The 16,464-nt window shown below is 54.5% G+C and overlaps 1 protein-coding gene across 1 annotated transcript in view; it reads right to left on the bottom strand.

Moving 5' to 3' along the window:
• Nucleotides 1-2,663: 2,663 nt before the first annotated feature.
• The window catches only part of cbfa2t2 (CBFA2/RUNX1 partner transcriptional co-repressor 2), a 17,216-nt gene continuing 3,415 nt past the window's right edge, over nucleotides 2,664-16,464 (bottom strand). The window contains exons 2-11 of the mRNA XM_062459951.1: nucleotides 12,558-12,713; nucleotides 12,114-12,355; nucleotides 11,755-11,844; nucleotides 9,408-9,589; nucleotides 8,927-9,177; nucleotides 6,705-6,790; nucleotides 6,301-6,484; nucleotides 5,239-5,307; nucleotides 4,865-5,055; nucleotides 2,664-4,736 (exon numbers count right to left, since the gene is read on the bottom strand). Of these exons, the coding sequence (XP_062315935.1) occupies nucleotides 4,422-4,736; nucleotides 4,865-5,055; nucleotides 5,239-5,307; nucleotides 6,301-6,484; nucleotides 6,705-6,790; nucleotides 8,927-9,177; nucleotides 9,408-9,589; nucleotides 11,755-11,844; nucleotides 12,114-12,355; nucleotides 12,558-12,713 (1,766 nt within the window). The 3' untranslated portion in view covers nucleotides 2,664-4,421. The remainder of the gene's footprint in view (nucleotides 4,737-4,864; nucleotides 5,056-5,238; nucleotides 5,308-6,300; nucleotides 6,485-6,704; nucleotides 6,791-8,926; nucleotides 9,178-9,407; nucleotides 9,590-11,754; nucleotides 11,845-12,113; nucleotides 12,356-12,557; nucleotides 12,714-16,464) is intronic.

Below are 16,464 nucleotides of genomic sequence, written 5' to 3'. Positions count from 1 at the left end.
CAACTCGGGGTTGCATGGTTGGGGTTAGAAGTCATGGCTGAAGTGTTACCGCTGCAGCTGTTGCCCTGTCTCAGTGCCCCTGCTGCCTTTGTAATTCCTGTTTAGGTGCTATTAAATTAAAAGAAGTTAGCTAGTCTGTTATGCCCTCCTTTCCGCACCACTATAGATGTGGATGCTTCCCAGAGTGGCACACAAACGCTCATCCGTGGCCAAGAGAGGAGGCAGGCGAGCAAAAGGATTTTGTTTCTTTGCTTTTCCTCCACTCTTCCATGGCCTTTACTTAATATTCTCTTTCAGCTTTGATGTGCCTTGAAAGTAAATGAGACGCTCATCGTGATAGCATGCTGTGAAAACAATTTACACGTCTGGCAGAAGAAGAAAAAAATTTTGAGGATGAGAGGCCACCCAACCCCTGTCCTGCTGAGTGTTGTGATTTGTGAGATGTTCATGTAGTGACTCAGAAACTATAATGGTCTCCATATCTATCTATCTTTGAAGAACAGCAGTGGGCATCCGTCTAATGGTTTCATGTCGTTGGGCTACGGACAGAGAGACTGGGCAGAGGCATTCATGTGCTATTGATTCATTTTCGTTTGTCACAAACGATAATGTTGTGTCTACGTTCACTTGTGTCCAATAACAGTCTGCCTGTCTGTCTTTGTGTCAGTGTCTGCCTGTCTGCCTGCCTGCCAGTGTCTGTCGGCCTCCCTGGGTCTCTGTCAGTCTGTCTGTCTGCCTTCCTGTTTATCAGTCAGTCCTTATAAATTCACTTTAGCCTTGGAACACACATACACACACACACACACACACAAGGGAGCCAGGTGTGTTTGGTGAAAGCTAAAACGCTCTTCCGAATGCTGAGCCACGGCAGCATCACACACATCTATTAAACTCCTGAGGGGCCAGAGCGTGTGTGTGTGTGTGTGTGGCGCTCTCCGAGTTTCACTTGATTAAAGGTAAATCCTCAGTTCTTTGGTCGAGGCACATCCAAACCTTCCGTTACTACTGCTGTGTTTCCGGGCAACAGAGTGCTAGTAAGGAGGACATGGATAGTACTATGGTCTCCTTCCATCCCCTGGACAACATTAGGGGTTTAGGGAATTCCAACTGGAGCAACCAGATCCATGTATTCCAGTTATTTGAGCTGTTTCCATGATATTTTTAACAAGCGGACCATGACGAGCATGGGAAAGAGGCTGCCAATTAAGAGCTTCTGACAGCAGATGTACCAGGTCACACTTAGTGTTGGACAGGATCTATAGCTCTGTGTGACTGACGCATGTCTAGACAAGTCATGACAGAACGTGACGGCTCACCCTTCCCGGGCTTCGACCAAGGACAGAAGCCACGCACAGTCACATCACTGTCCCCCTCGTGGCCGCGGCCACAGCCATCGCCACAGCCATCCCCACATCATCCTCGCCCCAAGGAGATCTTTATTAGCCTGTGGGTATGTGTAGTGGCTCGAACCACAGTCCACACACACACACACACACACACACACTAGATGAATTGCAGCCTAGTTCCTTTTAACGTAAGTGGAGGATCAGTGAGTACTGTCAATGAACTGCTGGATGGAGCTCTGCCTAAGCTGCCATCGTGTAAATCTACACCCAGAACAGATGTACAATCTTGGATTCAAGATAATGGATACATTCAAATGGTGGGATTGTTACATGACTGTTTTATAGACGGAATTATGTATTCACTGTCTTCATACCTTGATTTTTAGGGCGAGTATGTAATAATCCTATGTATTCATTGATCAGACGCTTTTATCTGAAGCAATGTACAGTATAGGGGGTATTTGAACCTATAAACTCCTGATCTGCAGTTAAGTTCTCTAACCACTGAGCTATATCCCATATATCAGTGTTGAGAGTCTAACAATCTAAAGCATTCACAATCGCATTGCTTAAAAGAATGACATTTAGACCAACCCTGTATTTCTGCAGTAGTATTGAAGTGCCACCTGCTGGTGAAAATGATGCATGGCGTTTCAGCCCCAACCATAGAAACCTGTTGACCTAAAATCCACCTTTCCACATTATAATACTGAACCAGGACATATTCACAAGCCTCAGAGGTACAAAGAGGAATGAATAATGCATGGGTTAATTTAAAAAACACATCTCCAAAATAATAGGCTCTCAGGAGGGAGAGACTATTGGCCTTGCCCTCATTTGCCTTCAGATAAAAGGTGCGTATTGCATATTTTATAGAGAGCAAATGAATGATTCACTGCATTTACAAACAAGGTACTGGAATAGGTAAGAATTAGCCAAGTGTGAATTGGCGACGATGGAAACACGAAACTGTGCTCACCCATTCGGTTTGGTCCTCGCAATTGCCTGGCAACAAGAAGTTTATACCCACAAAGAGATACGTATATTTGAGATGTCAAAATAGATGACTTTGATGAGTCACTTTCTTGCAGTGACCTGAAACACCCCCTATAATGGAGTTTAGAGACTCCGAGGTAAGTTAGGAGTAGACCAGAGGTCTGTTTAGAGACGGCAGGCTTTCATCTCTTTTTTGTTTATGCAAAACCCCACTCGTCATGTCACCAGCTTTCATTTGCAAATGAGCATACACACACACACACACACTGACCGTAAACAATTTCAAGAACCTAACCTCAAAACAACATCTGGACAGAACAGGACATTTGGAGTCATTCTCTTTTTTTTTATTGTAATACTTCATGTCAAGATATCTGTTCATATGAAGTTGTGTCTCATAACAAAATATGTGTTTTAGAAGGAAACGGTGGCTCACAACACAAAGGCATTCTCTCAGATAATATGCTTTTACGGACAAAACATCGCACGACAAAAACAAAGAGTCGATTCTGTGGTGACGACGCCGGAAACCGACGCCCAATCAAAAGGGAAGATGATCTCGAAACTTTACACTTTATCTAGCGGTGACAAAGGATGAACTCAACGATAATATGTACAAAACAAAAAACTCCTGAGATTTAAAGAGAAACAGACCCACCACAGGTCGTACACCAGAGGGTCGCTCCCCCTCTACACCAACACTGCACCATGTACTCGGACACACAACCCCCGACCCCTCCCAACAGTCTGTTCGTACAACAGCCAGAAAACATGACATAGCTCAGAACAGGAGTCCACAGATGGAATGATAAACCGCCCCACTGTAATAAATTAAATATTTTGTTTCGCTCTACCCCCTACGGGTTCAATTCTCGTGTTGAAACAGGTGCAAACGTAGCCTTGGTGTAAGATCTGAAGGAGTCCGCTCCGCGTTTATAGAACTAGTCACTAGGAGCTGGAAAACATGAACACTGCCTGTGACTGAAAGCCCATTAAAAAGTGTTGAACATGTATGTATGTATGTATGTATGTATGTATATATACTGCATACATACATGGATGTCATATTGTCCTTGCATGACTCCAAATACTTCCTTTTCCTGTGGGGTCGTCGTGAAGGTCTAGACTGGACCATATAGGTTATATATACTTATAGGCATCACAGAACTGTACACGAGTTGGTGAATATCGAGCCCGTGTACAACGCAGCACAGTTACAGGCGACGCCAAACCGTCCCCTCAGCCATCGCGAGCTTTGGGGACGCGGGACAACAACCGGTAACACCCAAAACGCCGCCGTTCAAATATCGCTTCCAAGATCGATGATTCATATGCGTGACCAAATATTTCCCCACTGACGGCACATAACGCTTGACACACCTACACACACACACTGACCAAGAAAACAGTCCGGAACTCGGGCGAGAGGGATACTTTTAACAGCTATACATGGGACAGGACTCGAGAGAAGAGCACCACTATCTTCTAGTCTTCTCTTGGTGTCTCCCAGACAAGGAGAGACACTTCCCCACTGGTACCATAAAACCAGGTCTCTCCCGGGCTTATATACACACACAATACTCTCAGAATACATTGTCTGGACTGAAGTGTCTCTGTGGACTCGTTTTGTGTGTCGCCAGGAGTAACAGAAGCAGGTTTCAATCTGAGATTGTCTGTTTGACAGATGAAGGCGACTCCTCCAGGTCTCTGGGCCAAAGTCAACAGGCAGACCCTCTTCAGATCACCCAGTCTCCCTTGAGAGACTGAACTCAGGCTCAAATCTGCTCGTGTTGCTCGTCTGGTGAGAGTTCAGGTCTACAGAGTGGAGACTGACCCTGGATCTGCGCCTGTGGCGACACCCAAGCCCAGAGTCTTTCAACCTACAATGTCACTTCCTCTCTGAGGTGTCACATGTCCCCTCCCCCCCCCTATCCAATGACAACGTTTCACGGGCTTTTGGGATGGTGGTTGGCGACCAGAGGAGCAAGTCTGTACGGAAAGTCATTGAGCGATCTGAACACCACCGATCTGGACAGCTGGGATGGGTCGGACTCCAAATCAAAATCTCCCCGCTGGGTCCTAGTGGCCGTTGGTCTCGGGTGCCGAGGTGGGGGTGGAAGGGGTGGAGGAGCGGGAGAGCACGGAGGCCTTCTCTCCCCGAGGGCTGGAGGCGGCCGGCACGCTCTCCGGAGCCTTGGCCCCCGTGAGGCTGGCGGGGGCCCCTGCCGAGGCCCTGGCCGTGGCGGACACGGGCTTGGGCTGGGTCTGCAGGCCGGGGCTGCAGATAAGGTGGTGTCTCTCCCAGTCCTTGTGCTGGCAGAAGGAGCCGCAGTAGCGGGCGGCGTTGCAGCCACTGCAGGTCTCGCTGGCCTTTCGTCCGCAGTTCCAGCAACACTGGACGGGAGGGACGGGAGAGGGAGGATGGGGGTCAGACTATTTGCGGAGCCGTTTTGTACGGCGGACACGCGACACAGCGGGTCGCGTGCGCGTGCGTGCGCGTGTGTACATCTGCATCCTCTCACCTCGCTGGAGTCCTCCTGCTCGTTGATGACCAGGACGGCCTCCTGGGCGGCCTTCCTCTTGGCCTCGGCCAGGGTCTTCTCCATCTTGGCCCTCTCGGCGGCGATCATCTCGAAGGCCTTCTGCTCGGCCTCGGCCACGGCCTTCTGGACCTCGTCCATGGCCTGCCGCTTCACCTCGTTCACAGCCTCCTCTGAGGACGGACACACACACACACACACAGAGCTCTGGGTTAACGCTGCTTCCAAGCCAGCCCAGGCTACACCGCTGACCTCCAGACTCAGCAAGGTCGGGGGGCTGCTAAGAGTTTGAGAGGAAGTTTGGAACTCCCATGTCGAGAAAAAAAAAATAGAGGGGGGTGCCGTCAGGTCCTCACCTGCTTTCTTCCAGATCTCATCTGGTACGTAGCCAGAACCGGGGCGTGGAGCGAACTCCCTCTGGGAGTCTGGAGTGGAGAGAGAGGGAGAACGAGAGAGAGGAAGGAAGGGCGGGGGAGAGAGAGAGGGAAGCAGTTAGCACCCGTCACAATGGATAAAAGAACCCAAAACATCCCAGAACGAGCCGTCACTACCAAAGTCAACGTCGTTCAATGTTTCAAGCCTACAACCCGGCTCACTAAAACTGCCCCGACTAGGGTCTGCCACGGACTCTGCCTATAAACCCGCCGCTTCACTGAACCCCTCCGTGTTCCGACTGCCGTAAACAAAAGAGGCAGCTTTAGGGCCGTGTGCGTCTGGCTCCGAGGCACTCATCTACATTACAACCAAGCTGTGGCAACATTCTGTCTCTTCCCCTCTCTCTCCCTATGTCCCCCCCGTGTTCTCTCTGCCGCGCCGCCCAGGCCTGCCCAGGGCTCGTCGTACCCAGCTCCGAGGTGCCTGGTCTGGGCACGGTGCTGGAGGAGGGCTGGGGGGACACTGCTGGGCGGCCAGATGGCGCTCCGTCCTGCCAGCCAGTTCTGGGTCTTGGAGGCGGCAGGACGGGCCTTCTGTGGCCGATCTGGACAGGCCAGCGCTGGCACCTGACTGTGGGCCGCGTACCAGCGGGCCACAGAGAGGCTGGTGCGCGGAGAGAACACGGCTAGTACACAGCAGACTGGGGGCGGGAGGGGGGGCGGGTCGAACATGTGACACGCGCCCGTCCACAGAGGGCTGCGGTTCTGACTGTCACCACTAGAGGGCGGCGAGTCTGTGCATGTTGTGACGAGAGACGGCCATTCGGAAGAAGGAGACGTGTCCTGTTTTCTCCGGGTTCAAAAGCAGGAGGGTGATATGCAGAAATCCTTTCCCTTTTCGGAGGACATTTCCCATTCCATTTAAGGACATTAATTGGGGAGAACAAATCCTGCCTAATAAAGCCACAATGTCAGAAGACTTTCCTTGAGTGTGTGTGTGTGTGTGAGTGCGTGTGAGCATATGCTCTGGAACCGTCTACCCACCGGGGCCGTCCGCAGCGTGGGGGCTGTGGGTCTTGGAGAAGGTTCCGGAAGCGGAGCTCCCCTTGCGAGGGTCTTCCTGCCTCCTCCAGTAGTTGAGCTCCTCGCGGTCCGACTCCTGGCAGCGTCTGAGCACGCTCACCGACCTCCGGGTCTTCTCCACCATGTCCACGATGCAGTTCAACACCTGGAACACATCCACACGGTGTTCATGGAACTATACTTTTCAACGTCCAGGCCAATAAAGCATATCAAACTGAAAATTACATAAATCTATAGAGTATATTTATGAGAGATCAAAAAGAGAGATCGAGAGAGAGAGACCAGAGGTCCTGTGGTACTTAAGCGGCACCGGAGCAAGGCAGAAGTATTAATATCAGCACTAGTGCAGCCGCCAGTGTACTTACATGGTCCAGATGTCTCCACTCGTCAGCCCACTCCCTGTCTGTCAGCCTGTGGTCCACCGGCTCCTCGCGGTAGCCCCCGTTAGTGCCTGAGTAAAAACACAAGACGAGAGAGGGTGAACGAGAAGCCGCTTTGCCCGCGAGTTCACCGCGGCTACTGTCCTTAATGTGGCCGCACCGGCTGGCAGGGATGAAGGAGCGCCCAGCGGTGACAGGCCACGGTGACGGGGGCCGTCTGTAATGAGGCCCGGCCGCGAGGACTCCATCGGTGTGGCTCTTAGCCTCGGTGCCCCCCGTGCGCGGTGCGTACCCCAGCCGGCCGGAGAGAGACAAGAGGGAGGACCAGATCCCCGGCTCCAGACTGCTGCCCACAGGGCCGGCACATCTGGAAGTCAGCTGTCAACCCTCCCCTCCCCACCCCCCGCCTGGCCTCCCCTGACTAGGGAGCACTGAAGGGAACTGAGGCCCCTTCCTTCCCCTCCCTCCCTCCCTCCCTCCCTCCCTCCCTTCCCTCCGCTGGAGCTCTCAGCATTCCAGCAGGGAGACACTCAGGCTGAGTGGAGCGGCTCCACTTCTAAACACAACCAGCCCTGGGCCCTCTGAGCTGACACTCCGGCCTGAGAAGGGTCCATCACACACACACGCAGATGTATAAAAAAAAAAGAAAAACCACCAAAACAAAGCCCCAGAATCAACACATGCGTGTGTGTGCCATTACCCTCCAAATCTCAATCACTCCTGTTTCTCATCTGGGCTCCCCAGTTCAAAGACGCGTGCGTGCGTGCGCGCGCGTGCATGCGCGTGTCGAGCTAAGTGGCGGCAGGCAGGCTGGTGGTTTCGGTGCTCGGGCCTCATAAACACAGCTCCTCTGCTGCGTGTGTGTTAAGGTTGTGTGTGTGTCTAAACTACTGCTGTTTCCTCCCTCTGGTCACTGACGAGCCCCAGATGCCGCCTGCACACAGACCAGGCCTGAGACAGACCAGGCCTGAGACAGGCCTCTCTGTCAGAGCCCGCTCTGGCCAGCGCCACTGTTTACCCACACAGCCCAGAGCTGGGGACGCTGTTTGTCAATCACGGAGGCACGTCAACAATTGGATAGACACACACACACACACACACACACACACGAGACCACCTACTAGGCTAGGTGACATCTGCCCTAAAAAGGCAAGGATGCATGCGTGTGAGTGAATGAGAGGCAGATTTTTGTTCTTCTATTCTGGAGAAAGTTGGTCGTTTTTCCACAGATGGAGTTGGAAACACGTGTGTTCTGTGCGTGAGTGTGAGAGAGGTTGTGTGTTCTGTGTGTGTGTGAGAGGTTGTGTGTGTGTGTGTGAGAGAGAGCGGTTGTGTGTGTGTGTGTGTGTGTGTGGGTGAGAGGTTGTGTGTCCTGTGTGTGTGTGTGTGTGTGTGTGTGTGTGTGTGTGTGTGTGAGAGAGAGGTTGTGTGTCCTGTGTGTGCGTGAGATAGGTTGTGTGTCCAGTGTGTGTGTGTGTGTGTGTGAGAGGTTGTGTGTCCTGTGTGTGTGTGTGTGTGAGAGAGAGAGGTTGTGTGTCCTGTGTGTGTGTGTGTGTGTGTGTGTGTGAGAGAGGTTGTGTGTCCTGTGTGTGTCTGTGTGTGTGTGTGTGGGTGTGTGTGTGTGAGAGGTTGTGTGTCCAGTGTGTGTGTGTGAGAGAGAGGTTGTGTGTCCAGTGTGTGTGTGTGTGTGTGTGAGAGAGAGAGAGAGAGGTTGTGTGTCCTGTGTGTGTGTGTGAGAGAGAGGTTGTGTGTCCAGTGTGTGTGTGTGTGAGAGAGAGAGAGAGAGGTTGTGTGTCCTGTGTGTGTGTGTGAGAGAGGTTGTGTGTCCTGTGTGTCCAGTGTGTGTGCGTGAGAGAGGTTGTGTGTCCAGTGTGTGTGTGTGAGAGGTTGTGTGTCCAGTGTGTGTGTGTGTGTGTGTGTGTGTGTGTGAGAGGTTGTGTGTCCAGTGTGTGTGTGTATGTGTGTGTGTGAGAGGTTGTGTGTCCAGTGTGTGTGTGAGAGGTTGTGTGTCCAGTGTGTGTGTGTGTGAGAGGTTGTGTGTGTGTGTGTGTGTGTGAGAGAGGTTGTGTGTCCTGTGTGTGTGTGTGTGTGTGAGAGAGGTTGTGTGTGTGTCCTGTGTGTGTGTGTGTGTGTGTGTGTGTGTGTGTGTGTGTGTGTGTGTGAGAGAGAGGTTGTGTGTGTGAGAGAGAGTGTGTGTGTGTGTGTACCTGGGAGTCGGGGCCTGTCCTTGAGCTCCCGCAGCTCCAGCAGGCGGTGGCTCTCGCGGTGCAGCAGGTGGGGCCCCGTGATGTCGTCCAGGGCGTAGTGCTGCAGGGGCGGAGGCGTGGGGTGGAGCTGGGCGCTGAGGGGCTGCGGGTGGGCGGGGCTGTGGCGGGGGGCGGGGCTGATGGTGCAGATGCGCTTGGCGGGGGGCTCCAGGGCTGCGGGGGGGCGCTCGTGGAAGCCGTTCTCTTTCCCTCTGCGGGGGAGAGAGAGAGAGAGAGAGAGAGAGAGAGAGAGAGGTAAACCGACAGCTCTTATCACAGCTCATTTCAACCCTGACGGTCGAGAACAGTCATTATGGGAAGGAGAGGAGGAGCGCAGGTGCACATACATGCGTTCGTGTGCGTGTTTGGAAGAGCTTGGGGGCGAGAGAGGATGCATCTGTGTGCGCGTGTGTGAGGGAGAGAGAGAGAGAGAGAGACGGACCTGCCGGGGCTGTGCCTCTTGGCGGCGTCGCTGGGCTCCAGCAGCAGCTCCGAGGCGTCGGGCGGCGAGGCCAGCGCCGTGCTGAGCAGCAGGTGCTCGTGCTGGGACAGGTACTGGGCCGGGGTCTGCTTGGCCGCGCGCGCGCAGTGCAGCAGCTCTCTCTGCAGCAGGGGCAGGTTCGCCTGGGGGAGGGGGGGGGGGGGTTGGGGGGGGGGGATGAGGGAGGAGGGGAGGGGAAGAGTAGGGAGGGTTGTAATATCATTCAGTACATCATGTGCAGTCCCCCTGCAGCACGGTCCCTTATTGGTTGCTCCTGCAGCAGTAATTGTCTGGAGCCGTGTGATTGGTTGGTCGCACACACACACACACACACACACACACACACACACACACGCTCACCCCGTGTCTCTCGGGAATATCACGCCGGCTACGGGAAGCAGGGGACAGAAACAGCTCTGGCGACGGCAGCAAGACACTGCACACGTGTGTGTGTGTGTGTGTGTGTGAGTTAGGAGGCCTGGTTGTGTGAGAGGGTGTGTGTGTGTGTGAGTTAGGAGGCCTGGTTGTGTGAGAGGGTGTGTGTGTGTGTGTGTGTTGGGGGAAGGGGCAGGACAGACGGAGCAGATCTGTCCTAGATAGATGGAAACCAGATCAGTATCTGGGGGAGACACAGACAGACGCAGAGCAGATCCCTGCTAGTCCTGGCGCCTGGGGGGGCCTCAGGAGGCTGGGGGGGATGAGGCTGGAGGATGAGGCTGAGACTAGGGTTTAGGCTAGGGCTGGGGCTAGACCCCGGGGTAATGGCTGGGGGGGGAGGGGTGGTGGTCAGGGGTTGGGGCTGAGGCCCGGGCTCTCATTGGGGCCTGGGGGGTGAAGACGGGGTCTGCTGCAGCTCCCCTGTCGTGCCCTTCAAAACCTCCAGCGTTCACGTCTGCTCAGCGTAACGGGGCTGACGTCCACTAGCGGCAGCAGGCATGCGCGCGCACAGGAGGAAGAGAAGCAGCCCCGGGCAGAGCCCGAGGTGCGGGCTGCTTAGGAGGATAAGCCCGGATCCGTGTTTAGATAAGCCAGGTAATGAGTCACTCCGGGAATGGGCGTATGGGAGTTACACAACGAACACAAACACGGGGGAGACGAAGAGGGAGAAAGTGAGAGTTGAGAGAGTGCAGACGCCGCCGGGGGCTGACGCCAACTCCATCCTTCTCCCTCGCTCTCCCCCCCCCCCCTCTCCCTCCATCTGTGTGTCTTGCTCTTCCCCCCCCCCCCCCTCCTAACGAATACCAGACACCGGCGTGCTTATCATTATACCCACTTCCTCCATCACACCCTCTCGCGCTCGCTTTTTCTTTTAAATTCCACCATTCTGGCGTTTTTACGGCTCCATTTGAGCTCTCTCTCTCTATCCTCCTACCTCTCCCCGTACCCCCTCGACCCGCTGGCCACAACCTTTTACTCTTGTCCTCTACCCCCCCCCCCGCCCCCTCAGCACCCCCCCCGTTCTCTAGCAGACACATGTGTTGTGTGTCAGCGTGTTGCAGGCTTTCTGTGGGGCGGATGTGGGAGCTTGGCGGCGCCTTGGCAGCTGAATGCTCTCTTTTAACGTGACGGCGGGTCCATATGGCTCTCTGGAGCTCATAAAGGAGGGAAGGGAATGGTTTATAGTCATGTTTCACACTTCCGAGCTCTCCCTTCCTCGCTCATTCACTCTCCCTCTCTCCATTGCTCTCCCACACACCCTCATTCTCTCTTTCTCCCCCCGCCTCACCCCATATCTCTCTCTCTCTCTCCTCCCCCTGCCTTCCCCTCACTCCGCCTCGGCCGGTGCCCTCAGGAGTCAGTTCTGTGGAGCAGCAGAGATAAAGTGAGGGGCCCTCCCTTGTAAATACAGAGCAGGGGGTGGGAAGCCGAGAGGTCTCGTCTGCCGACTGAGACAGGCGGGCTTCTGGGGGAGGGGAGGGGTGGGGTGAGAGCGATGTAACCATGAAGAAAGAACAGCTTTCTCCGCCGTCTGAAAACCTCAGAGGCGCTCACACCAGAGTTGTGACTGGGGAAGGATTTATGTCCAGCTCCCCAGGGGGCCGCTCTTAAAAAGTATACTCTTACAGACATGTGCTACAAAGTGACTCGAGAGGTCGTTAAACTCCACCCCACCCCCCCACCCCTCCCCCCCCGCCCCCCAACCTACACCCCCGCGGCCCTCCCGGCCCGGTCGCTTGTCATTTCGACACATACCGCTGCGCTGGTACCTGGAGCGACTGGAACGCGTTAGCCTGCACGGCTAATCAGGCTAATCACAAGCACTCTCAGCGGTGTTGTTGTCCTTGCTGCAGGGAGGGGGGCGGCCTACCTTGAGGAAGGGAATGACGAAGGGCCGCAGGGGGAAGTTGGTGGCCTCCTGGAGACGCGAGTGGAACTCCTCGATGGTCACTGTGGAATTCTGGGAAAAGGGAAGGCGACGTCAACCACAAATCGACCAATATCACGCGCTCATCGAAACCAGCCATGCTGTCGTTAGGAGCCTTTCTCTCATAAAAACCCTTTCAGGTTTTAGTGCTATAAAATGAAGTGAATATCTTTTTATGGTCTTTAAAAATGTACCGTTTTATCCAAGACTTCATATAGGTTTCATATAAGACTTCTACACAGACACAAATATAATTATACTGCACACAGCAGCCTGTTTTAAGACCCACAGTAAACACTCACCACCAGAGCTAGCACCAGGTTGCGGACGCTCTCCCCGATCTCGGGGGAGATGTCGTTCCCGAACTGCTGCAGAGTGGTCAGGAAGCGCTTCAGCTTGCTCAGCTGACGAGCGCCGCAGGTGGCCGGGAGCTGCTGATTGGCTAGCGAGGAGGACGACGAGGACGAGGGCCCGTTGCTGTAGCGCTGAGGCGGGGAGGGCACCGCATTGAGGGTGGGCGGCGAGTGATTAATCCCATTGGTCACTGAGAAGGAAGCGCAAGGGGACAGGAGACGGGGGGGGGGGGGGGGGGGGCAATGAGAGACATGTGAAAAGAAGTACATTTGAGATGGTGCTGAACGAACGGACAGGGTTGTGTGTGAAGTGGAAAGCCGCACGCAGGGCGTGGAGGCTCCTGCAGGGGGAGCCGGCGAGGAGGGGGTGGGGCCGACTGCAGGGGGACTCACGCGTGGTGGAGGAGAAGGAGACTGGCCGGGGGCCGCTGGGGTTGACGGAGGGCAGGGGGGGCATGGTGCTGCTGGAGCTGCTGGGAGCTGGTCTGGAATGAGTCTTAACATCCACAGGGGAACCGGGCATGGCAGGGCTCTTCTTCTCTGCACTGTCTGCCACACACACACACACACGCACACGCGCACACACACAGAGAGAGACAGGGTTAATTATGCAACCAATAACGAAGACACACACTGACTCGCATGCAATGCTTGGAGCATTTGACGGCGGATCAAGGGGTTGCAAGTCACCCTCTGTACGTCGCTTTGGATTTAAAAAAAGGCGTCTACGAAATGAACACAGACTGGTAAAAACGTTGGGTCAACCACCGGAGTAAAGTACCAAGGAGCAGGTAAGGCCACGACCATATAGTCGCCCTCGTGAAGGACCCCCAGCAACCCCAGGGGTGGTTAGGAACAACAGGAAGAGAGAGCCAACCTCTCATCCCAATCCTGGCGTGGTTATGGCAACAAGCCGACGCCGTCGTCAGCGCCGTTGAGACACCAGCCGGTTAAACCATACTTTTTATTTACCCGACCCGACTCAATCTTCTCAATGCGTCATGGGCCCTGAACCTTTGTGTCCCAAGTGAGACTGCCCTTAGCCTCCCCTCCCTCCCCCCCCCCCGCCTCCCCAGTAGAAAACCAGATGTCTTGGGTCCGTTGCTCGCTCGCCCCCCCCCCCCCCCCCCCCCCCCCTGCCCCCTGCCCCATTGAGTTCCATGACAGAGAAGGCTGGAGAAGAAAGCCATTGTGCAGGGAGAAGAATGCCTCGTCAATGAGCTCCAGGCCGGGGGGAAAAGGGCCGGGGCTATTTCACGCTTTACTAACAAGATCGCCAGAGCTTTTGAATGTTAAAAACGCATAGTTCTCTATGTGCCATTGTGGATGAATGGGACCACCAGATAGGGAGAGAGTGGAGGGGGGGGGGGGAATAGGTGGAGGATGGGGGGTGGGGGTGATCGGTGATCAGAGAGGAGTCTTTGTGTGTGGGAGATCCATGAAAGCAGAGGCTTGTCTCCATTTGGAGTGGATCACAAACTCCAAACTGCTTTTAGAGGAACGATTAATAGACAAGTGAGAGGGGGGGGGGGTCAGGGGTCACGCAGAGCGGCGATCGCGCCGGCTCTTCCCTTCTGAAGGAGACCGTGTGCTTTGCACTGGCTTCGACTCAACACCAGCCCGCTCCTTTCTCAGCATTGAAATGGAGGCTTTGAGTCGACACTTTCCATAAGATAATCCTTAGCTCAAAGCATTTTAAGTAAGGGTTTGCACAATTGCCACGATAGTGAATATCGCACAAAGATTCTCACTACACAAGTCCATCTTAATACGGAAAAAGAGTTTACAACACAGGAATTCCAAGAAATCGACGTGTAAACATTGCCCAACGAGTAATGTTTAGGCTAAGCCCCACCAGCTCCATGGAACTGTACGTGGCTCCAGAGCCCACCGCACCCGAGTTCTGTCCCACCCTCCCCTCACCTCTCACTCCCCCTTCCCAGCTCTCACCTCTCACTCCCCCTTCCCAGCTCTCCCCTCACCTCTCACTCCCTGCTCTCCCCAGCTCTCCCCTCACCTCTCACTCCCTGCTCTCCCTTCTCCCCCCGCCCCGTGGACTGCCTGTCATCCTCCCACCTGTTCCCTCAGCACAGGGGGGCAGGAAGGAGGGCTTACGCAAACATTCAGGCTTCTGTCACACACACACACACACTGTGCCAACACACGGCAGGTTCCAAGGCTCCAAACACTCCTCCGTATGGGCAGGAAATTAGGATGACGTCTCAATAACAGAATCCATGGGGGCGCACGCCGCTTTAAAATACACCAGCCTCCATGTAAACAACAGCACTGTGTACTGGCTAGCACGCTGACACACACACACACCACAGTCAAGTCTCCACAGTCTCCAACAAGCTGATTTGCGATGTGATTTGACCTGATACTAATCATATCTGACATCCCAATACAGGTCTGTGTGTGGGGATACTTCTGGATCGGATAGCCTCCGTGTGACCCCTGTACAGTGGGGGGAGACGTGGTAAATGACATTGCGAGGCTCTGCTACTGGAGGTCGTGGGGATGGCGCTGGGTGACTTCATCGGGGGGGAGCTGGCACCTGAGACCACAGCCCTCACAGGGCACGGGCATCACGCATCTGTCTCTGCAGCCTCGAGACACACACACATTAACGCAAACACACACGCCAAAACACACACACCCACCCACGACAATGCAAACACACACGCCCGACGCAAACACACACCCGCCATACACAGACACACACAATGCGCTTACACAAACACGCACGCAAACACACGCATCCGCCCAACGAGACACCTTTGTTTGTAGGTGAATATTGATTTAGCGAGGCTGTGTGCCTGGTCTGAGTGCCACCTGTCCCCCTTTCTCTGACCGGGACAAAAACAAGGAACAAAGAAAGACTACAATACCCAGACATACAGGAAGTGGAGCTGGGGGATTTCTCTTCTTCTAGTCAGCTGTCCATCAAATAAAGAATCGAAAAACGTACCTACTCGAAACTTCTAAAGGACTTCTCAGATATTCTTCTCCCGAATGGTCAAGACAGTTTTCGATTGAACGCCGTTGTGAGGGAGGGATTTGTGACGGCAGCATGGCCGGTGATAAGCGGCAGGCAGACATTAACGAGCGGCAGCTTCTTTAATGGACTACAGGTGTCATTCATTAGCACCGACTCAAACGGGGCCCAGCGAAAACGTTTCGGAGCTCGTCGTTTTGCATGAAGTCTTTCTCTTTTTTTTTTTTTTGCTCCCACAGTGATGATGGATCGAGGTAGTTGTGGGCCGCCAGATGTCGAGCAGTGTGTGCGCGTCTGTGCGCGTGTGTTTTATCTCTACTCTGTCAGGAAGGAGGAGGTGAGACGAGAGGAAACGCAGGCCTTATCTCTTCAGCACAGTCCTTTAGCATAGAACTACTCTGACCCTGAGACACAAACACACACGCTTCATTATAACCAGCCCTGGTTTTTGCTGTTGGCCCTGTGCAAATTGAGACAAAATGATATATTTAAATGGTATTTGCATCAATGGACTTCTGTGGTCGAGCTCTGTTTAGAAAACCACACGGGGAACAAAAGACTGGGTACTGAACCGCCCTGAGCCTCCAAACAACACAACAGAGAGAGAGAGAGACAGAGAGAGGGGGGAGGGTGAAGTGGAGGAGGAGGGGGGGGGCAGTGCTAAAGATACAAAAGGGTTAAGCCATCAGCCCCTTAGCAGCCGTGGTACCAATCGCACCCCCTCCTCCTCCGCCTCCCTCCCTCCCTCCCTCCCTCCCTCCCTGCTCCATTCCTCCCCTCCCCCCGCCACCATATGGATCTAATCGGCCAAGAGCTGGCCAGCTGGGACCTCCAACAGTCACCTGTGACAGAGGGAGAGGGGACAGAAGGGCCAGGAGGCCTGGCCAAGGCTCACACAATGCTGCCTTCCAAGGCTGGGGGGGGGAGGAGGAGGTGGGGGGGGAGGAGGAGGTGGGGGGGAGGGAAGGAGGAAGGGAGGGAGGGAGGGGGGAAGAGACACGAGGCGCTGAATTCAGCGGGGTGAGAGTGGACTTAAGGCTGGAGACAAAGCCTGCACCTGGTCCCCTTCCCTGTCCCACAATACAGCGCACATCTGTTCCTCTCCGTCTCCCTGGCGCTCGCACACACGCGTGCAGGCACACCCGGCCTGTCAGGCAGGGCCATCCTCGTGGCCTCTTAGCCAGGCAACAGGTTTGAACACCTCCCACATGACAACTGGGTAAATATAGGCCCGTCTCTCTCAGTCCTATATAGGGGCTGAGTGTGTGTTTGTGTGTGCGTGCGCACGTGTGGCGCGGTGTC

The sequence above is a fragment of the Osmerus eperlanus genome, chromosome 1 (assembly GCF_963692335.1).
Source record: "Osmerus eperlanus chromosome 1, fOsmEpe2.1, whole genome shotgun sequence".
Taxonomy (NCBI): Eukaryota; Metazoa; Chordata; class Actinopteri; order Osmeriformes; family Osmeridae; genus Osmerus; species Osmerus eperlanus.
The sequence above is the reverse complement of the archived record's forward strand: the minus strand, read 5'-3'. Positions and strand labels throughout refer to the sequence as shown.